Raw genomic sequence first — 23,098 nt, forward strand, 5'->3', positions numbered from 1 at the left:
ACATAGCAATGTAATCAGAGCAGAATTTCATAAGCAAAGGTCTTAACCTCTAGTGAAGAGACAGCTATCTAAGCTGAATGATGAAGGTTATTTAATGATGTTCACAGTAAGGAAGATTGACAGCGTTCAGTGCCTTTCTTTTGGATATGCTCCTTCATATCCTATTTGTTTGCTTTGTATTTACTTATGGCTCCCACAGTCAGTTGAAACTGCGTCTGTTGAGCTATATTTTCAAAGAACTAGAATGCAAACAGTGTTGGAAGGTTGGTTTGTGCTTTTTCTGTTTTTTTCTGAACACTTGCTTTTGTTGTCTGTTTGAGTTTGTTTAGTTTTACTCTGTATTGCCTTTCCCTCTGCAGTCAGCCCTGCCCTCATGGACTCCAGCATCCTTCAAGCAAGACATTTCAGAAGAAGGCCGAGAGAAGCCAAGATGCTTTGATACTTCTCCTCTCCTTGCCCTGACCCTTTCGTACCCGTGTTTCATCTGGCACAGGAGCCGGGACTGTGGGAAGTCGGCTGCCAACTGTTGAGAGAAGTTCTGGGGATGCCCTAAGCTGGTGCAATACAAAGAAGTTTTTTAAAGTCTTGATTTCACTTTCTTTTAAGCGTGTGTATAAACCCAGGTCAAACTGGAATTGATCTACAGTAGAACTGACTGAAAAACAAACAAACTGAAAAAAAACTTAACTATTTTATTTATTTCGATATTTAAGACAGAAAAGAAGTGCTGAAGTTGCACAGTATTTTTGTTTGAAATACATTTTACTTCAAATTTTAAATGCAATTTTGTGAAGACATGAAATTTTAAAAAGCACTTAATGTAAAATAAAGACTGAATATTTACTTTAAGGAAAAAAACTTTTTTTAAATAATGAAAATAAAGATCAACTCTGCTCTCTCTCTTACTTTAAAGAAGCCATTCATACATGTGCTGGGTATCTTTGTTTTTTGCAAATTGGATGTGGTAAGTGAAGATTGTTCTGGTTTACTTTCTCCTTAATAATATTATCCTGTTAGATGCTTAAAACTTACTTTGCTGTACTGTGTTAGGCACAAATCTGAACAAAAACTGTTGAAATAGCAAAGACCAGGCTCAGTGGCTGGATTTTTTTGTTACCAGATTTTGTGTCCAATTCAAAGGACTGTCTTCTCCCAGTAGGATTGATGTGTCTCTTCTGCACAGTAAAAGAGGTTTGCTCTTGAGCAACTCTGTGAAATACTTCTGCTGAAAGAGGGGTTTAAAAAAGGAAAACAACTCTGTTAATTTTAGTATTTTTTGCTTTGGTAATTCCACAGCTGATTGATTGTGAGTTGGTTGTAAGGGAAGTATCTAAATGTTCAAGTGCTCTTGACACAGAGCTTCCTGTTGGAGTCAAGGACGATGCCATGTGTAGAAACCTTGTGTACTTCAGCCCTTTCTTAAGTGGTAGTGGACTTTGAAAAGCGTACAGGTGCACCGCATGTCAGCAGTAAGCAACGGGGGTTACTCAGCGAGAGAAGAATGTGAGTTCCTGCAGCTACAATCCTAAATTGTCCTGTGAGGCAGTGGTGACGGATGTTCACATCCCGAATTCTAAGTTGTTAGTCATCTTCTCAGTGAAATCAGGTGTTCTGCTCCATACAAGCACTGGAGGATCTTGTCGGCTGCCAAATCTGCTCGCAGCGGATAGTGCAGGACTGTTTGCTGCCATGTGTGATGCACTCTAGTAAGAATGCAGGATAGCCTTTTGTCCTAGGAGAAGGGTATTGGACTTGGCTCTGCGATTAGCTTCTCCTCTGTAACAGGGGTGCCAGATGTACCTATTGGTATAGACCCAGGGTATAGATAGAAGAAGTGGTTTTGTTAATGTGGCTTATGTTGGCTTTCGGGGTGAAAAAAGCTATGTCTACAAAAAAAGCATCCTGACTAGGTGAAGCTGCCAGAGAGCCTCATCCTGCATCATGTTTCTTGCACACCTAAAACTCAAGCTCACCTCACTGAGAGGTTTCCATGTGTCAGTAGCAGCAGATTTTGTCCTATTCTCCCTTCCCTTTCTCTTGCTCCTTCCCAGGTTAACACATAGGGGCAAAAATAACCATGTAAGATGTCTGGTAGACCCGAGTCCTGCTCCCTCTAAATTAAATGACAAAATTTATGTCCTAATTGGGCTCTTTAGCAGGATGGTTTTGTTTTGTCCATTTTGTTGATTTCTAAACTTGCAGTAGTGAACTGCATGTAGAGAAAAATAATCAAATTTTATTTCATCAAAATATAACAAGACGCACAACTGTAATGAAGATTTGCAAACTGTAGGGTCGGTGTTCAGTTTGTGTAATATTCCTTCCAAATAAAAGTTCTGCTTCCAACGTCCCTACTGTATATTCCTCTGTAAATATTACTTTATCAAACCAATTCCACAAGGTCCTTTTTAGCGCAAATAATCTTCTTTTAGAAAGACATTGTCAAATAACGTACATATACTTTTCTAAGCTCTCCATTGTTTATAATACTCTCTTTGAAGCTTAAAATAAAACTTCCTCCTCTATTGATTTTGTTTCCCTTTTCCATTTTGTAAATTATGACTTTTGTCCCTGGATTTTGCTTTGTGTTTCTTAATGAAGCATGATGTTAACCAAGAATTCTCTTCCTTTTTCTCTTTTACTTTCTCTTCTCCATTCATTGGACTACAGAAACTGGTCCTGTTGCTTGCTATAGTGAAGGTAGGCAGGAAATAAAATACTGCTTTTGTGTAGGACTCATTTTAAGAGTGTTTCCTATCGTTTGGTGATAATAGAGGATCTTCCTAAATGTATTTGTATTTTAATAGCCTTCTTCATGAGATTAATAGAGTTCCATTAAGTTAATTTAGATTCAAAGGTGGAGTCTAAATTATATGAGAGCTTTTCGTATAGATTTTAGTGACATTGCCTTGAGGAGTCCTGACCCTACCTATGCCATCTCTAATCCAGTCACTGGAGTAACTGCAAACTATGGTTCCCTTTGCTGCATTTCACAGTGCAGGCATGAACCCCCCCTCTCCCTTTACACACATTAGATTAGTAGTATGGTTGGATAGGATGGAAAGAAAAAGAGGAAATACTGTTTCAGATCAGATGCCATCTTTTTAGGAAATTGTGTCCCCTTTTCCCTAATAGGCCTGCTGTCATTTTTATGAAGCTCTGTTGCCTTTCCTCTGCCTTCCCATCAATTTCTCTGCTACCAGTAGAGGCTATAGACGGCCCTTTTTACTTTGGTGGCTGCTTGCAAAAATAGCAGCTGAGGTGTAGTTTTTAAGAGATCTTCTGATGTGGATACAGATCCTTGAGAGTAGTGAACTGCCCCTCCCCCCCGCCCCCAGCAGATTAAATGGCAAATAAGTCCTAAAGAACACGTCAGAAATGAATCCAGTCAGGCAATATAGGAATTGTACAGAATTGTACAGATGGGCTCCTACCTGCCTGATTTTTAACAGTTGTGTGTCTTTGCAGCAGAGAATTAACTATTCTTGGTCTTGTTTTATAGCCTTTCCCTATAAAGTTTGATTTTTCACATGTGTAACTGTAAGTTCCATTAGTGTTTTTTTTCTTCACTCTTTCTTCAGGTGAATATGACTTGAAAACTTCACTGCTTGCCTTCAGTCCTTACCTTTACCTGTGCAAGGCCTTTCGCTGATTCATTGGAGAAAGGAGGACAGCAAAAGGCAGTTTCAGCTACCTTTGCTGTCCTCAGTCACTGTGGCTCTTGGGAACCTGTTTGGGATCTGACAGAGCAGCTCACGGACTCCTTACTGGGTTGTCCTCAGCTGTTCTGTGGCTAAAAAGGTCTTTCCTTCTTTTTCACCTGTTGGGCACTGGGGACCAGAGGCAGCTGAAAAGGTGGGGTAAGGTGCTAAACATATTTCTGAGGCATGCCGAGAAGGTAGCTATGATGCTCTCCTTAGAGCGCATACTGGGTGATAGGATTGCTGGTTTTCAAGCCCCTCCTAGCAACTTCCAATTTCCTTTCTGCGATTTGCTCTCAGATATTCTTACAATAACCTGAGTTGCCGGCCTACCAAACTACATTTCCACAGGGATTTCACGGGAGGCAAGTAATCTTCTTTTCCTGCCCCAAAGCAGAGAGAGGAGGGAGGGTATGTGATGACAGGTCCTGAGCCCCCGGCCATTGCTGCTTTTGTTGTTCTTCTCCTCGCTCCTCTTGAGCTTTCTGCTGTGCTGCATAGGACAGAGAGACCCAGACGGAGGTTGGACCAAGGGCAAAGCTGAATGCTGACAAATCAAAGAAAAGAAAGTTGAAGAAAGGAAGGAAGGAAACTGCTTGTGGCATCAGTGCACTTTTTTTGTTCAAGAGGTCATCTCCCATTCTAACTCGGTTGTCATTTTCATTGTCCCCAGTGTGATGGATGCAGAGAGCAGAGCTAGACATTTCTGCTAAGGTAACCAGGAGTGAAAGTGTATGTTGAAATTGGCCTTTATGGATGTCTGTCAACACCCTGTTTAGACGAATGGGATCCTTCCCACCACAGCAGAGCTATTGTTACAGGCTGTCAGACTCCAGAGAACAACTCTGCATAAGTCTTATTACTTTGAACATTTTTGTGCCTTTTTTTGTTTGTTTGTTTGGTTTTTTTGTTTTTTTTTTTTTTAAGCCACAGGCCTGGAAATAGAATTTTGCAGAAATTATCTGAACAGAAAAAAACCACTACTGTTCCCTAAGCCCCAGAGCAGATTTATGTTGGCCTGCTGGCTAGGAAGGTATCTTATTTTCCTGTCTGGAGAAGAGTTCTTGCTGGTGAGAGTCAGACATGGCAGGAGGAGGGAGTAAAAATGTCTGCCAGCATTGCGGCAGCTAATGGGTGCCCCCAAAGCCAGGATTCCCTGGGCTGAGACTGAGCTGAAGGTTGGCAAAACTGAAGGCTGTAATCCTGAGTTCTCTGGGTGGGCTGAAAACAGCATCGGCTTCTTTGCTTTGACCTAAACTAGAATATTGCACTGGTTTAAGATTTATTCCAAACTTTTGGCTGGAATCAGGAAAAAAAAATCTGGTTAAATTTGCATCCTGGAGCTGGGAGCCCTACTTGTAATCAGATCCAGCCTACAGATGATAAAAAACCCCATAACCCCCTTTCTCTCTAAAATCAAGCTTATAATGCTCACTAGCAATGACATAAACTTCTCTATGCTCCACCCCATCCCTCCTGTTGAAGATGCCTGAGCAGGACCTCAACTACATAAAGCATATGTAGCAGAGCACAAAAGCAGAGACGACTCCCCTTAGCTTTGGCTGGGCTTGTCCAAACTGTGGCTGGATGTGTTTAAGATCTCCATTGTCCCTTGGAAATTATTGCAAAATTTTATTTCCTGTGCTGCACCAAAGCCGGACATTTGCCACAGTTTAGTCCTATCTTTGATTTTAATGAGTTAAGATGAGAGCCATCCATCTGTGGCATCTTAATTTCACCAGTATATTTTTTAAGACCTGACTGCATTTTTTGCTCTTCCAACAAATGCTCTTGCTGTGTGTGATAGCAACTTTTACCATATCATCTGGTATTTGATGAAGTTTTGTCCTTGTAGCTTGTAATTCTTCATGATTCTGTGGTGTGTGCACCATGATGGGAGAAGGATGGCATTTACCTTTAAAAAAGCACAGATTTCTAGAGCACAGTGTTGTGGCTAATATTGCCATCCAGGACATAATTAGAAACAGTTTTGTTTAATGCTAAGATAGCTGTGGTAGCTCTGAATGGCCCACAAACCAACTATGGCACTGCTATGGAAAAGGCAATACCCTTTGCACATTGAAGCTGGGTGGTGGGATGAAGCTCTTGGAACTACTGCTGCCTGCCTGAGAGAGGCAGCCGCTCTGGGGAGCTTGTAGAGGGGTACTCCTTCTTTGGGATCCCAGCTGATGGATGGTACCTCTTGAGCAGGAACAGATGTAGCCTCCCCTCAATATCTTATGCTGAGTGGGGTTTTTTTTCGGAGTGGAGTTTCATTTCTTGGTGCTGTTCATCTTCCATAACCAATTCTCAGTAATACCTTCTAGTTTGTCTCTAGGTCTGCACAGGTGTTAAAAGTCATTTTTTGCTTAGACTGAACCCCCTTCTCATTATGTTTCTTCAGTCTTTGCTGTTAGTGTCCTGGTGTCGGTGGCTTCATTGTGGACTGCAGGAAGGGAATGAATGTGACCAAGTCTTTCAGATACAGCCTTCTTTTTTGAAACACATTAGAGATTTTAAATATATGCTGGAGAGAGTTTTGTCAAGTGTTGCTGAAGACTTAGCTTACTAGTTTGGATTTCTTTCATTAGCCAACAACCATTAACTTCTTCATATGATGATTTCAGGAGTCAGTATTGAGGCCAGCTCTCCAAGGTGAGAGGAAGTCATTGGATGGGAAATAGCTGAAAGCCGTGCTGTCACTAAAGGGGTACTTTTATTTTAGTGTCAGATAGCCAGTGAGACATAGCTTTCAAGTTCATGTAGCACTTTGTACGGTGGAGTTTACCTGGGGTGGTTTTAAGCCTATGTTTGAGAAATTAATTTTCCCCCGTTGGTACAAATCATAGTTGCTTCACATCAGTGCTCTGCTGGGAGTGGCTTAAATGTGTTAAACAACACTAAAGTCTTTCCAGCCCTTTCCTCAGGCTCAACAACTTGTTTTATGGTGAAGTGGATTCTGCAGCTGGATCTTGGCTTAGAAGTCTCATCCATTGCTGGGATATCTGGGCTTGGGCTTCTTAAAGAACAGGTCCCAGCTCTTCTCAGAGCTTCCACACCAACTGTGTCTCTCAATGTGTCCATCAGTCTGCAGGCTTAGGAGAGTTTTTAAGTATCCACAAACTCTGGGTTGAATTCAGATTGCTGTTGTGCTCTTCAGACATCCAGATGGTCCAGAGCCATGTATTCCTTCACCTGGAGAAGAGGACCTTCCCTGTGTTAGGGAGCTTCATTTTCCTTGCAAGGTCAGGTCAGCCTCTTCATTAATTAGCTCCCCAAGTCCCCTTCCTCACTTCCATTAAGGGTGAGATTTTACAAGTAGTTAGTGATCTGAAATAAAAAAATGGAGAAGGATTTCCTAAGGACATCTGCACCCATTAGATTCCTCTGTGACTGTTTACATGCGGGTCTGGCATTATGTGAGGAAGAACTAGTCCCCATTAGGCTCAGTGCAGCTATCATTGAGAACTGCCAAACATCTCTTGGGTGATGGGATCCCACCTAACAGTGAACGTCACAGGTGATGAACACCCTCAACAGCTGTTAAAGGTGAGAGGAGTTGGGGTGCCCAGAACCTGGTCAGACCAGCCTGTAGGAGAGGACTTCCCAACCTCTTTGCCGTTAACAGAACCACCGAGCAACAGTCCTGCTAGCCAACGCTAGCAGCCAGCTAAGAGCAGGGTCAGAAGACTGACAGATCCCCGTAGTACCATGGAAGATCATTTTCTGGCGTTAAATGTGATAATGTTCTACTTTTGTATAGGCTCTGTTAAGCAACTCCTCTGGTGCTGAAAAGGAGCAGGACTAGTGAACTGTTTAATGAGGGACATTTGTGTCCACTGCTGTGGAACTAGCTAATTTCTTGTTTAATCTGATGTGATATTTAGCTGCTATGAAGTATTGGTTGTGTAGGTTAAAGCAACGCTACTCACTTGTTACAGGGTAAAGAATGGCCTGCACTTTGACTTGGCTAATCTGGGGTGGAAGGTCTGGTGAGCTCTGAGAAAACAGGTCATGGATTTTAATCTGGTGTTTTTCCAGTGAAAAACAAACAAAAAAGTCCCACCGTTTTGGTGTCTCTGGCAGCATTTTGTTGGACAGTTACTCAAAAAGGCTGTTCAAATAACTGAACTGAAAAATACCCTGGTAAGGAGAAAAGATTTTGGTTTGATTCGAAACGAAAGGCGTTCTCTTTTTCTCAGTGAAACAACCCTTTCCCACTGCCAAGTGTGCACAGGCTTGAATGAAACACTTCATTTGTGAGTATATTTTCCCTCGCTTAAAAACAATTCCATCGAGCTCACTTTTGAAGCAAGGTACTGCTCCAAAGTCAAAGTCCGACTTCTTGCTTGTGAAACACTGGCACAAAATGTCTCACCCTTTCTGAAAAATCGGTTTCTCCCTCTGCCGCCTCTTAACCCTTTCTCCCCTCCTGCTTGCTTTTGACTGAAACTACTTCATTTGAATTCACTCCTTCACTCAGATGTTTAGATCACCCTGAAATTGCATTTCTTAGAGAGTAAACTGAGACATTTCACCCCCCCCACCGAGCGCGTACTGATGCTCTGCAGGGTGCAGTTATAGCTCTTACTTCCCTCTAGATATTGATGTTGCTGGGACTTTGATGGGGAAGTGAAAACTGGCTGCCATATTGATGAAATCTCAATTGGCCCTGAGAAATTCCCAACCAAACAGGGGGTTTAACTAACGGAGAAGGGAAAATATCAGTAGATGATGGGATTTTTCCAGCTGCTGGCACTGCATTACAAACCATGGAGAGTGTGTGTGGAGAACACTGCCCATTCGGCAGCTGAAAGGGTTTATTTAAATCAACGAGGGACTGAAATAACTTGCTCCAAATTGTTTTTGTTTGTGTTTAGTTGAGTGAGGCAGTTCTACTTATGTCTGAATATACAATCACATTAGCAACAGTGTAAATTATGCTTGCGTGGGAAAGTCAGACCTCTTGCATTTACAGCGCGTTCGCATCAGTTATCAACCATTTACCCTTCATGTGCTGAAATTCTTTACCTGGATGATACATGGTTACCTCATGCGACAGCAATGAGGTCACTGCCTATGCAATGGCATGGTGTCTTCTGCGTAGTTAAGTTTATTTAATATTAAAATGATGACATTTAAATAATTTCTCTGGAGTTTGCCATTTGATTTGAAATTTCTGGAACTGTGCTGGCAGGGAATTAGTCTAGAGCCATTCCTTAATCTTTCTAGAAAGAAAGTTTGTCCAGAGATTAGTAATACTCTCTCCTTTTTCCCTTTCCTGTCCCCTAATTCATCAGCATAAACCCAGCCTCCCTGTTTTCCATCGACAGTTACTTTTATGGGATGGCTGTTTCCTGGCCCGTGGGTGAAATCACCTCTGAAGTTCTCTCTGAAGCCCTCGGTGCTTGAGGAGGACTGCAGCGGTGCAGAGGGCTTCTCTTGATGCTCTCCGAACTGACTGGGTGAACGTGGCCTGTTTTTAGTGAAGAGGTGTCCACGTCACGAAGTGTTGCCTCCGTCACGCTCTCCTGCGAAATCCCAGCGGAGAAGCCCTGGCCGGAGTGCCCCAGGGAAAGGACGTGTCCCATCCGCTGTCGCCGCCAGCTCGGGTTAGACTCACTTTGTCGGGTCAGCATGAGAACGCTGGAGCCAGTCTTTCGAACATTACCTTGATAACATGGGTACACTGGGCAGCGCTGGGCATCCCGGCAGACATGCTGCCGTGTGTCTGTCTGTGTTAGCAGGGCAGTTTAACACCGGGAATATTGGGGAAGGACCGGGTATTTGGACAGCAGATGTGGTTTTGAGCAGGTAGCAGAGTCCTCGTTCAGGTTAAAGGGAGGGGAGGAGGGGCAGAGCTGATATCTTGTTTTATGGGGGGTTTTAACAAAGGTAACACTCTCGTGGAAGGCTATTCAGGCTGCTGTTTCCCTAGCATTTTAAATACCACCCCACTCCTCTCATTATAGCTGGGGATTTTGGCTCTCCCAGGGGGGAGGAGATGTTCTAAATGGGCTGCCAGGGCGGTGGATTTAATGCACTAGGAAGAACTGGCTTCACCAAGTTAAGAAGCAAAACAAAACCCAATCCTCCATTCCTATTTTTAGTGTTTATGACCAAGTATTTTTGCTTGGTTGCTCATTTTGAAAGGGTTTAGTGAGCCTGCCAGTTGATTGAAAGCTCTGTGGTGTGTGAGCTGGCCTGGCTGGGGAGCCTGCAGTGCATAGCGACGAGGTCGGAGCCGCGCCGGAGGTTTTTTTCCACTGCAATTTGTTGAAGGGTAACAAAAATGTCCCCCGGGCAAAGGGGATGTTGGCTTTCCAGGTTGCGGTGATTCATCTTGTCTGGATAAGCAGCCTTCCTCCCACTTCCACATTTTCACCTCCATCTACCTCACCCCTACTTCACTGTGCAACCAAATGCAAAACCTGCCGGCATTGCGCGGGCGGTATTGCTGGGGGGTCTCATGCAGCCGACCCCCGCCGCATGAGGTGTACCTGCTGGGCAGCATTAGCATTCGGTGCCCGTCCTCCTGGCCAGTTTGTGCTCTATAAATGGGTTTATTCTCGTTATTAGGAGCTATGTCCCTGGCATATGGAGCCCGTGCGGTGCCTGCAGGCAGGTTTCCTTCCTGTTGGTGTTGGTAAGCAGCCCAAGTGCCTCCTGGCAATTAGCAGATCGTTACCCATAATGCGGCGCGCAGCGCTGCAGCCTGGTGGGTTTTCTGGAGGTCACTCTGACCTAATTCACCCCCAGGAATTGTACAGCGCTGGCATGACTTACCAGTGCATTAACAAGCTGATGCTTCAGTACGAGGTTATTTGAGTGCTTCCACATTATTTTTCTTAGGCAAGAAATAGCCATTTTGTCTAGCGGCCAACAGTGGCTAATAGGGGCTGGTCTGGAAGAGGAGGGAGCAGAGTGCTGGCTGGTTTTCAGATGGGACATCGCGGGCATGTGGCATTTCCTTTGGCTTTAAGGTTGGGGGCCATTTCTGCTCCCCCGGGTTGCAAATGCGCAGACCCCGGTTTGCCACCTTCTGTGTTATCACGGCGTCTTTGCAGTGAACTGAGCAGCACGTGTCAGGCGTATGCCTGCATCCCCGCTGCTTGGCCTTGCGGAGGAAGACAGAGGAGAAAGACTCTGCCCCAGATCTGCCCCAGCCCAAACCCCTGGACGGTGTGAAATGGAGGTGCAGATTTCAGCCCGTCCCAGGCGGTTTTGGAGGGGCAGGCGTGCCTGGCCAGAGGGGGACCCCCACACAGCAGCGGGCACCCTGGCAGGGCTCGTCCTCCCTCTGGCAAACCTGAGCCCAGAGTAGAGAGCCTGGCTGCAGCATCACCAGCCCAAATCAGGGGGTTGTCCCAGAGCAGTGATTTGTATCCGCCAAAGTTAATTGTCGGCAGTTTTTAGAGGTTTTTAAAATCTGTAACTTCTGTTTTTGATTTCTCCCTGCTAAGATATGTATGGCTGGACTGTGCATGCTGAGGAAGGAGGGCTATGTAGGAAAAGGCACACACAAACCTATCGCAGTAAAACTGTTGTAAAACATTTCTCAAGTAGTTTTCCTGTAAGACTTGTGGCATCTGCTACCAAGGGGATGGTGTGTGGGAAGAGAGTGATTTGACTGACAAACCTTTAGGATGCCCAGAATAATTTGCTCCTGGCTTCTCTCTTTGCATGTTCTGGAGGTCACCCCCAAATCCCACACAGCTCCTCCCACCGCCCTGTGCCAGACAGAGTTACTCTGCCTTGTCTGCGGCTGATCTCTCTGGGTGCATGTGAGTCTGTGTGTGCACAGATCCTTCATTTTGTTTATACACGTGAGCATCCTTTGAGCCAAGCTCTGCTCTCGATGTACCCTCTGTAGCCCAGGCTCTCTTTCCTAGCTGATGCTCTTGACGCTTAAAAATGTTTCAGAGGAAATTATGCGGCGTTGTAGAGTCAAAGCTGGGAGCGAGCTGAGCTGGTGGGCAGACTTTCCTCAGGCAGCAAAATTTTCCAGGGAGTGCTGTGAGGTGAGGGGTATTTCGGTAGGAGCTCAGTCCCCCTGTGCCCTTTGGTGTTTCCATGGCTAAAGCAACAGCAGGGTAGTGCAGGAGAGCGAGCTGCAAGTGCCACCTTCCACACACCACCATTTTATAACTTCCTCAAGATCTCCGGCATTAATTGCTTTCAAACACAGGTCTGTCCTGCTTTCAGTTCCCATTGACTGCAATTACACCTGCCTAAGTGCGACTGGGACTGAACCACTATCTTTTGCACAGGGGCTTTATTTGTCCCTTGGGTGAGCAATGAAAGCGGGCTCTCTTCTACCAGTGCCGAATATTTGAGCAATTGCTTGTAATTTATGTCTCTTTTTTCCACTGGAACTGGCAGTACCGAGAAGCAAACCACCACCTCCGGAGTGCAGCTGGCTGCCAGTCCCGGGTGCTAATGCAGCAGAGTGCCCCTTCCCTTTCTGTGGGCTCGGTTTAAGCTCTGTCCATGCTGGCCAGAACAACCATAGGGCCAGGAAATGAAATAATAGGAACTATAAGCTCTGCTACAGCTGAATGGTTTCAGAGCTCCATCAATTATTAAAGGCGTTAATTCTTCCACAATTACTGGCATATTGCGGCATATTAGATTAGAGGAAAGTTGGTCTCTGACCAAATCAGGCTGACCAGCCTGTTCACCGAGGCCCCTGAGTCCTTTTGGACTCGCTTCTGTAGCAGAGTTGGCGGTGCTGGAGCACAGTGCCTCGGACACTGGGAGAAACGGCCACGTTTTCTCATTTCCATCAGGACGCAGAAATTCACAGTGGTAATATTTCCTCTCCTCCTCATCTCTCTAATAGTAATAAAACCCAGTGGTGCCTACGAGTGAGGCTGCCTTTTTTGTTTGTTTTTCTTAAGAAGCTGGATTCAGCAGGGCCCTGCACCGAAGGGGGTGAGACAAGAGCTCTTCACCTGCAGCCTCTGACACCCACCCCTGCCCTGGCCGCTGGGAAATCTGTTATATTTTTCTGTAATGAAACACTCCTGCTTCCCTGTATCACAGAGGTACTGTGGCAGGTGGTGCCTTGGATCCCCACCTCACAAACACTTTTGAAGGCTTCTGTTTATGAGTACCTGCATTTGAGCAGGCAGGCATATGTCCCTGCACCGTAACGCCTTGACGTTGCAAGATGGGAAGGGCCAGGAAAATGCCAAGAGCTCCCCATCCTCATCCCTCAGTAAGGTTTGGTCTTTTTCTGGGAGTTGCAGCTCCTCGAGCCCTGGGATTCTGGCAGAGCCAAGCCTTTTGGTGTGGCTGGATGGTTTCGGTTTTTAAGGGTCCTCTCTAATCTGTCTGTTGTTGACACTACATATCTCTAAGCATGCATTCTTAGACAAATGAGGGCTAAATTTTTATATCTTAACCATAAAATCATATCCCTTATTAGAATTATAAGTTACTTTTCCCTTCTTTTGTACAAATAATGGTAATTATTCTGTCTAATGATGGCAGTGGTCATAGCAATACTTACTCAATCTTAGCAGAAGGAAATTTTGCAGTTTCTTTGCACGTAAAACTTCCATTATTTGGATGGGGTTCCTGTGACATAGGTCATTTTATCTGTAATATGTATTTATAGTTGTTTAAAGACCTGAATAGTTTATGGAATAAATTCTGATGTGATGTAGCCGGGAGCCCTGTGGGTTTTCATTATGCTATTGATTAAAAAGCCCACCACTACACAGTGAAGATAAGGGAAAGAATTGGAAACTGGGTGAAAATTCCTTTTACTCTGTATAAATAATTTCACATTTGTTTTAAAAAAGGAGTCTTTGCTTATTTTTTTCCCTCAAGATAATCTCTGCCTTTGTTTGAAAAAGGTTATTGATTGGATTGTTAACTTAAATAGTCTGTGGCGGGTGTGACAGAGCACATGGCTGCAATTAATCTTGCGATGCAGAATCCATTATTGAAGAAGCACTAATGAGCCGTTCTAAGGCCTTCACTGGTCACAGAGCGCCTGGGAGCAGCAGATTGCTCCTGCCCTTTAATGTCAGTTTTGGTCTTTAGTGTTATACAGCCAGTGTAAGCAGAAGAGATTTTTAGGGTTGTTTTTTTTTTTAGGGTATTTATGTTAAAATTCTCCTTACCAACAGTCTGCAATTGCAGCGGGTGCAGGAGTCAAGAAATGGTCTCTGAATGCGTTTGCCCCCCAGTCCTCCAACCAGATGTCTGGTGGACATAGTGTACAATTAAAGCCAGTGGCATGTGAAACACGGGAGTTGCTATAAAATATGGTCTCAGTTGCAGGGTTCAGATCCAGAGGAGAGTTTCGACAAAGATGAGGGAGCTTTCAGGCCTGATCTATGCTTTAAAATATTGCTTTAAGACAAAGGGATGAGCTGTTGGAAACCACCTCACTGCAAGTTTTATTGTCTATGTTGTTTATAGCTACTGCAGCATAGCAAAAGTTTAGGTAGAGAATAGTTATGGTAGATTAGAAACTGTCAATGTTAACATACCACCTTCTCCTTCAACAGAACTGCTCCTGGGGTGTATTTTAGAGGTCTGTCTATTGACTTTGGTGACACCATAAATATGTGTTACTTCTTCCCCCTGTGTTAGATCTGTGGAGCTGATACAGACATGTGAGAGTGATCCAGGGTTTGCCAGGGCTGAGCCACCACCTGAATTATTAACCGAGTTCCAGCTGCAAACTCTTTGCTGCACACCTTCTCTGTAGCAAATGCCGTTTATCTCAAGATTAGCAAAATAAGACTGTTTCTTCATCTTGACCACATAAGTGATGAAATTAAGCAAGAAAGACCTTTCCAGCTCTCTGGCTCATGTGCTACCACACTGTCTGTAACTTGAACCATATTTTGGACTGCTCTTTGTGTAAAGCAAAATTGTTTGTGAGCTGAACTAGCCTTTTTTTTTTTTTAAGAGAATTTGAATCTACCTATAGTACCCCGCCATATGCAGCTACAGGGCTTTGTCTTCAGGTATTCTGCCACAGAGGGAATGCCAAGAAGTGCTGTGATATGGAGCAGGGATGGTGTTCACTAACACTGCTCCAGAAAGTCTTGGACTGTGAATTTTCTCATAGGTCACGAAAAACACTGAGTTTTAAATCAAAGTAGCAGGAAAATAGAGATTGTGAAGAAGGAGCGCAGGGAGGGCAGAAAAAAGAATTTGAATGTTTTGAGTATCTACTGATATGCTTGCCATACGCTACAGTGCCTCATCACGCTGCTGGCGTAAGTGAAAATAGTCTTTCCAATGACATTAGGTTGGGGTCATGGTACCACAAGGCACATTGTTTAATGTGAAAGAGGATCTGACTTGGAGGCTGAAGAAAGACATGTCCATGAGGAATTCTTTTTCCCTTAGACATGTCATAAGCCCTGGGCTAACAGAGAGCAATCTGCAGCTATGCAGACATGGCTGTGGGCATTTGTTGGACTCTTTCGTAGTCACAGCATTTGGGGAGAGAGCCTAATGGAGTGAATAAATTGGTATTTTTTTGCAAAAGAGTCTTGCATTGCTACTAAAAAGAAGCCACCGTGGCCCTCACTCCGCTATTAATATTTTCTAAGTGACCTCAGCCCACAAGAGCCCATTTCTTTTAGGCTTGTGGTGGGTGTGGTTCAGAAGGGCTCTGCAAAATAGGATGGATCACTTCAAGTGTGAGCCACCATCGATACGAGATGCAGCACAGAAAACCTGCAGAGGTGTTTTTGAGGCAAATGAGGAACGAGACAGTCAAGACTGATAGCTGGAAGAGAGCAGGAATGGCTGTGAAGGGACAGAGATAAAGTAATGAACAGAACCTGACCTTCATGTCGTTTGAGAAAGGGAGAGTCTCTAGCTGGAGCCTCTGCAATGAACAGTGTGTGTACACAGGCAAGTGAGCATGTGAATGTGTGTATGCATTTAGCTGTGATTTATTTCTGTAAGTTTGATTCCATTCTTTCTGTTTCTTTTCAAATGTGACTGAAGCTATTTAACTCTCTGATTAAATCACCTCCCTGTATGAGTTGTTTTCTGTGATGTATTCCAGCACTGTACAACCTTTCTGGAAGCCAACTCGCTGCTGTTGGGATGAATTCCTCCCCGATGTGTAGTGTGGCACATCTATTTACTGGTGTTGGAATGAGGTTCCGCATTTGCTGTAAATCAGATCTGGAGGAACATTTCGGTATCATGTCAGGTTCTGCTAGTTCGGTAGTATCAGAAATTATACGAGGTCCTCTCAGCAAGAAAAGGTATCATGTCACAAAATCTCCTTCTGCACCGTTGCGGTTTCAAGGTCCCCAGAACTTTAGTTTGGACTTGGTCCACTGTAAATCTCACTAAAATCTGACTCTTGTTTTGTGCTGACATTTCAAGGGCTCCAAAACCCAGTGATCTTCTTAGCCCATCTGCGCACATCAGTACTGTCAAAACATTTCTTTATTCAAAGGCTTGAGTGATATGCACAATGTCATTGATCCCTCCTTCCTTAAATATCTCCTTTATTTTCTATTCAATTTCCTTAATAACTTATATACACACATTTCTTTGCTGGACAGGCTTAGTTTTCGTGTCACTGCCATGCTAACATAACTGGAAAACCAAAATCCTTATTACATCATTTGGTGGTAGCATGGGCACAGAAAGGAAATATATTCCCTACAGCATTATTATTGCCTTACCCAGCAATTCTCAGCAAGTGTTTGCTTCACTAGCTAGAAAATATAGAAGCTTCTTGTAGGGTGGTGATGGGTGATGCAACGACACAGCAAAATACCGCTGATAGGTCTGGTAATGAAGATGGCGCATCTATGCCCAGATCTACTGTAGCCGTGCCTTTTTCTCTTATTGGAGAAGCAGCCTTTCTTTCTCCACTCCTAAAAAGACATATAGGCTGGTGGAGGTGGAAAAGATTTTTTCCTACCCTTTGGCTGTAGTCTAACAACAGCAGATCACCTAGAGGTGAAAAACCCCCGTGCACCTGACGGCGTAAGGTTCTAGAAGTAGCACATGGTAGCGGTGGATGTGCGTACCTGTATTTCTAGGTTTTCTATAGATGAGCAATTGGCTATCCCCATCCCATGCCCCCCGCCCCCGACTATGCACAGTGTTAATGCTTACATGTGGCAGAGAGGGATGCTAAATACGGGGCTTTCTGAGAAGGCAAGCAATAGATTATTGCAGGTGACTTATGGACTGCAGCAGCCTGATAGGGGTGGTTTGGGAGTACAGTACTTTATTTCAGCGGTATATTTTTCTTGTTTTGTTTTGCAGAAGGAACACTGATCCTACCTTTGGTTTGTTTGTTTGTTTGTATTTTCCCCTCCAGAAAGCCCATTGCTGACCCTGCTACTGTGATACCGCTGTTTTGCAAAGCTGGAGTCGACACGCATGTAGGGGCGGGGGTTGTAACTCTGGCAATTTGTCCTTCCCGATTAGATGTGACTGTTCTGCTAGCTTTCCCTTCTTTATTCCTTTCATTTAGTTTGTTGTGGGAGTTGGCTTGGGGTTTTTTCCTTTCAGTTTCTTGTTTTGATCCTGGAAGGTTAGCTGTGCAATTTGGTTTCTTCTGTGCCAACCAACTTTAGTGGCAGAGCTCTTAAAAAGCTGTATCCCTCCATCCTGTCTTGCTTCTTCTCTGTACACTACTGCTTCCATTTAAGCAAAGTTTACAGAATTGCTCCACCCATTTGGACACCAGGAAGGGAAGCTCTGAAATGGAGAATAACCTCATTTCCACCAGGTCCTTCAGTCCGGTCGAAACAACGCTAATTGAAACTGTAGTCCAATTTCTGTTAAGACGGATGGTCTCTCTCTGAAATTGGGTTTGTTTCTGATTTCATCCTTTCTCTTGTTTTCTTTCCAAAAAAAGCCCCACAAAAACCAAACCCAAAGCCAAACCATTTTTAAGAGCTCTGAATAAAACTGCTTTGCCAATGGGGAATGGGTGGGGATGACTCTGATTTTCTCTTGTGCCCGGCAGCGAAAGGGTTAATGCCTGCTTTCCTCTTTGATATCTGTTAGTTGCAGCCCATGTTGTGATCAGTCCATGTCCATGTGCGTTTTGTTCCCAAATTTAATACCGGTTAATTAACAAGCAATAAGTGAGCCTTAATGATGACAGCTGTTTTCAATCTTCCTCAGGACACCCGACCTGCCTGCAGTTCACCACAAACATGACTGAGGCGGTTAAAACCTATCAGTGGCAGTGCATTGAGTGCAAATCCTGCAGCCTTTGTGGGACCTCTGAGAACGATGTGAGTTCATTTACCTTTTCATGCAAATAAGTGTCACTGCAAGCTACTGTCATGCCCACCCTTGAGGAGCTCATGGCAACGGTGTGGGTCACGGCTTTATTGCTGTTTCCATACATTGCCCAGGAAGAGCCGCCCTGAGAGTGGAGATGGCCTTCTCCCCAGTGGCCCATTCAGCCATCAGTCTCTGCTGAAATCACCACGGGGAACATGTAGGGCCACTTAAGATGGCGATACTTGTGGTTTGCGTGCTTATTCAATAGAAATTAGCTGGAGGCCATAAACTCACGTCCCAGGGAGCTGCAAAAGAGTGGTATTTTCACTGTGGTAATCAGGAGTAGATGTGAATGGGTGATAACCTGAGAGATGGCAGGTATGTTTCTTCTGTCCCTGATTTTGCTTATCTTCCTGGCGTGATTTTTTAATCTTAATTATAAGACTTGGGAAACATGAAAGCATTTGAACTGGGATGGCTAGGCCTCGCTCTAGTCATGTAATCACCTATCCCAGTGATTTCTAAACCATAATCCAGAGCCTGCAGCTGAACAGTGTCCTCTCTGTGGGGTTTTCAGTTCAAATCCAATGCTAAGAGTTCTTGGTAGTCTGTGAGAAACTTGGAGAATTGACAGTGGCTGGAGAACTTTGGAGGCGATTGGCTAAGACTACATTCCCTATAGCAGAATAAATTTGAAACCTGAGATTTTGGTTTGCTTTAGCAGTAAATAAGGAAATCTGAAAACAGGGAGCTGTTCTGTGTTAGGAGTCATGAGATACTTCAGAGCAAGTTTTTCCCCCAAAAAGTATGAAAGAGCTGCAGACCACATGGTGGGATCACGTCATTTCTATCTGTTTCACAGAGCATTCGCTACTCAGCTGAGTTTTGGAGAGCCGGCTAATTCCCGGCTTTTGATGAGAAAGGTTTCCCTTGAAGGGATGAGATCCAGCACGTGGTCACATTGGAGCCCAGAAATCTCTCCTCTTCTCTCAGTACAGCATATCCCTGGCCTAACAGCTTTTGCTCTTGCATCATGAGGCCACCTTGGTGGGGAAGTCCTCCACCTCTCAGGGAGATTTTCCAGTTAGAAACTGAACTGCCTTTGTGATGAGAAGGGTAGTGGTTGGTCTTGGATGCACAAATGTGATGCCTTTTACTTTCCCAATAGTCTCTTAGTCTCTGTGTTGCAGCTCTGCGTTCCTAGCTGAGCACTGCTGGTTACCATGCTTACGTTTTCGTCTTGGCAAGAGATTAATTTACATAATTTTCTCTCTCTCTCTTCTCCTCTCCTCTCCTCCTCTCCCTGTTTCTCTACTGTCTCCCCAACAACCCTGCCTCAGGACCAGCTGCTCTTCTGTGATGACTGTGACCGTGGCTATCACATGTATTGCTTGAATCCACCAGTCTTTGAGCCCCCAGAAGGTAACATGTGTTAGAAGTCTGCTTTGAAAGTCCTTGTGGAGAAGGGAAGAATTTCAGAAAGGTGGCCTGGGCCATGCAGAGTTAAGGAAGCAGTAGCAAAGCAGAGGCAGTTAGCACTGGAAAGAAAGAAAATTAATAGACGTGGAGGTCTAGTGTGATCTGAGATGTCCTGTGCAATCTTGCCTGGTGTCTACGTCCTCTTCCAGGACGTGGCTGTTTTGCGGGTCATGGGTACCATGGATGTCCCAGATGGCATTGGACACCTCAATTTAGTAAAATGAATTTAACTCCTGTGAACTGTGACTTTGGACTTCCTAAGAAGTAGAAGTTCCAGAGAGAAAGCCACAGACAGGGAGGTCCTCTCTGGAATAGCTGAGAGTCTGTTGTCAGGAGGCTGGATTAAGAGGAATGACCTTCCTTGTTCTCCGGTCTGTCTGTGCCTCAGAAGGGTGAGAGCTTTATGGTCTGTATTACATTTGGTATGTAGTTCTGTCCTCTGCAGAGGATTCAATCTGAATATACTACAACTGGTTGTAGTTTGTCACTTGGGTGGGGAGCCAAGGAACTAGTCCGTTACTATTATTGATTCTCTGACTAAAATCTACAGAGAGCAGTAGAATTGGAGAAGGAGACGTGCAAGTACAAATGACTGCGGTTTACATGAGAGGCAAGACAAGAATAATTACAAATCAATCATGCATTCAGGAGCTAAATGTTTGTAACTTTGATAAAGAGGAAACTAAATCAGGAGGATAAATTTTTGAAATGAAGCTAATAATTAGCCAAATGTTTCTGTTTGACTGGGAAGTGGTGTATTGAATGTATGAAAATATAAAACACCTAGTGGCAACGCACACCCCAGCTGTGGTGTAACTTGTGTAGAGAGCCTATGTACACAACACCAAGGGCAGCAGAGCCTGCTTTGGAAAGACACAGGCAATTCCAATGTCAGGAATATTTGATAACCTCTTCAAGCCAATCTTGACATAAACTCTTGAGTGCCTGGATTTGATGTCATACCTATAAGAAGGATTTCTTCATTCACAGGGAGCTGGAGTTGTCATTTGTGCCGGGAGCTGCTCAGAGAGAGAGCATCAGCTTTTGGCTTCCAGGCCTGAGGAGCTCCAGCAGTCAAGAAACACTTTCTTCCTGGTGTTGCCATACCAGCACACAGTTCCCATCCAGAACACAAAGACACAACCCACATCAAAACGAACGGACACTCAAATACAGGAAGAGGTATCTGTGATATTCACTGTCACTAATGCCGTACCTCCTGGGCTCTACTAGAAGGATCATGTACTTCCCTGATGCTCCGGATGAAATCTCTTCACTGCTATGCATGGTTGCTGCTTACCGTTATGGGCTCACATGCATTATAGAAGGGGGAGGGTTGTTATATCGACATGGAGAAGTCAATTTTGTGTGGCCTTGTGCTTTCTGTTTAGTCTTCTTTTTAAAGAAGAAGTAATAAGACATCTCCCAAGGAATTATTGGTGAGTACTTTGGCTGGGAGCAGCACCAGTTGTTTCTCTTCACAGGCTTGACTGGAAATCTCTTTACTACAACCACTTTGTATTCATAGGGGGCTTTGAGAGTTGCATAAGTTCAAGACTTCCCAGGTCATGAACAACGCGTTGTCACTGAGAGCAGCACTGATCAAAAATTTTTGGGGTGACACTTTATCCCTTGGATCAAATGCTTTGATTTGACAGATCTTTAGAAATCTGGTTTTAGTATCTCTGAAGGAAGAACAGCACCAGTATGTACACACAGAGATGCTTAGAAAAGTCTGCCGTCTTTGGTATTTCACGATATTCAGGCACACTATCCCACTGCAGTGCTAGCATACAGTCCAGACTCATAATTTTATTTTTGTTCAGAAAATTATGAATGGTTATGTATGTAACTGACTTGCTGTTTAACTCAGAAAACTGAACAAAAGAAAAACGTCATCTTAAGTTGATTGTAGAAAATAAAATAGTCAGTTTTCTGAGCAATCTAAAGTAAGCTGCGAAAAGGAACAACTTTGGCTTAGGGTCAAATGAAGCACTTTTGATTAATTTTTTGAAATTTCTTAACTAAAATGTTCTGCAACTGAAAGTGGCATTTTATTTGGGGAATTGCCTAATCAGGACTTCCAGCATTTCCAAAGTGTATTTAAAAGTGTATTTCCAAAGTGTATTTCCAAAGTGGATTCCAAAGTATTTATCAAGATCTAGCTGAATTTTCAAATAATTTTGCCCCCAAATTCTCTACAACCACATTTTTGGAAAACGTGGTAATTTGGCAAAAAACCTTTCCCAGCTCTAAAGAAGGGAATAATTTACTGAAACGAATATAAAAAGGAAGATTTTAATCTTTTAAGATTTTAAGATTTTCATCTTTTAAGATTTAATTAGAAATAGTTGTACTTTATTTAAACAAACCTCTACATGTGAAATGGAGAAACATTAAGCAAGAGCATCAATTGAAAAAATATTATTACAGTTAGGTCTCTGAATAATTTAAGACATCACTAGGAGGACAAGTGAGTACATTAAAGAATTTTTACCAGATACATCTTTAAGGTTAAAAACCTGCAACTCCCCGAACTGCCAAGTAGTCCAGAATGACCATTTTCTTGGGTATGATGTATATTACTTTCTATGCATAGATTTAAGTGGGTTTATAATATAAATTTAGGAGAGTCACAAGCAGCATGTGACTCGGGTTGCTTGTACAAGTAGGTAAGAATACTGAAGATTATAATTGGCATATTTATATTGAAACTTTTCTGCAAAATTAAATGTTCCCGAACACTTGAAAGGACATTGTGAAAGAATATCGGTGAGCTAATTTTTCTTCCTTCTCCTGTTGATTACACTTAGTTAGAATGAGCTATACTGACCTAATGCACTTTCCCTCATTATTTAGATAGTTTCTTCACCTTTTGTGTTTTGTTCAGCTTGCACGCTGAAAGTAGCCATGTCAGCTGCTGGATTCTCCCACGTACCATCGCAGCCTCTTCTCGGGCTGCAGCAGGAGTATTTTAACCTGTTAGAAAAAGGCTTTACTAAGGTTTAGAAAGTATTTATCCTAGTTGTATTGGACCAAATCTCTCCCAGAGCAGCTGCACCAGCTGCCTGTGAAATTCATTCAATAGCTTAGGCTTTCCGTGTGATGGCCCCTCAGAAGAGCTGAGAGTACAAAGAAATTTGAGCGTCAGGTGCGGGGAGGGTATAGTGGGAGCCTGTGGACCTGTGTTAGGTGTCTGGTACCCGTTGGGACACAACTCTAGAAAAAATGTAAAATGAAGCGTCTTCCCCCGAGTCTGGAACTGCCCTGGCCCTGGGGAGCCCTTGGGGGCCATGGCTCACCCGCATGAGCATTTGCACCCATCTGTTGGTGTGGTCGAACCCTGCTGACCTGGCGCTTTGGGACCATCGCACATTTCAGGCTGATACAAATTCCTGTTGCTGCTGTGGCCAGGAGTGCAGGTATGTACTCACCAGGACACTGCTGGGCTCTCTCATGGAAAGTGCGTGTTTTGGCAAGAGGCACAGGAGCGGAGAAGTGCGTGCACTGGAGGAATGAATATTTTGTGGTGGTGCTGGTGGTGGGAGCAGCATAGGTGGGTTAGTGTTCGGGCTGGTGCCTAGCTACCAGGCCTGCTGGGCTTAGGGAGCTTCGTCATAAAAATGGCCATTGCCTTCCAGTTTCCTGGTATTTTCATTGACCTTAGGAGA

General features: G+C 43.9%; 1 protein-coding gene across 1 annotated transcript in view; it reads left to right on the plus strand.

Annotated features, from left to right (window-relative positions):
- Positions 1–20,488, plus strand: part of DPF3 (double PHD fingers 3) — a 161,726-nt gene extending 141,238 nt beyond the window's left edge. The window contains exons 11-13 of the mRNA XM_072864539.1: positions 17,844–17,956; positions 19,289–19,370; positions 20,418–20,488. Of these exons, the coding sequence (XP_072720640.1) occupies positions 17,844–17,956; positions 19,289–19,370; positions 20,418–20,488 (266 nt within the window). The remainder of the gene's footprint in view (positions 1–17,843; positions 17,957–19,288; positions 19,371–20,417) is intronic.
- Positions 20,489–23,098: the final 2,610 nt, after the last annotated feature.

The sequence above is a fragment of the Ciconia boyciana genome, chromosome 6, assembly GCF_034638445.1.
Source record: "Ciconia boyciana chromosome 6, ASM3463844v1, whole genome shotgun sequence".
Lineage (NCBI taxonomy): Eukaryota > Metazoa > Chordata > Aves > Ciconiiformes > Ciconiidae > Ciconia > Ciconia boyciana.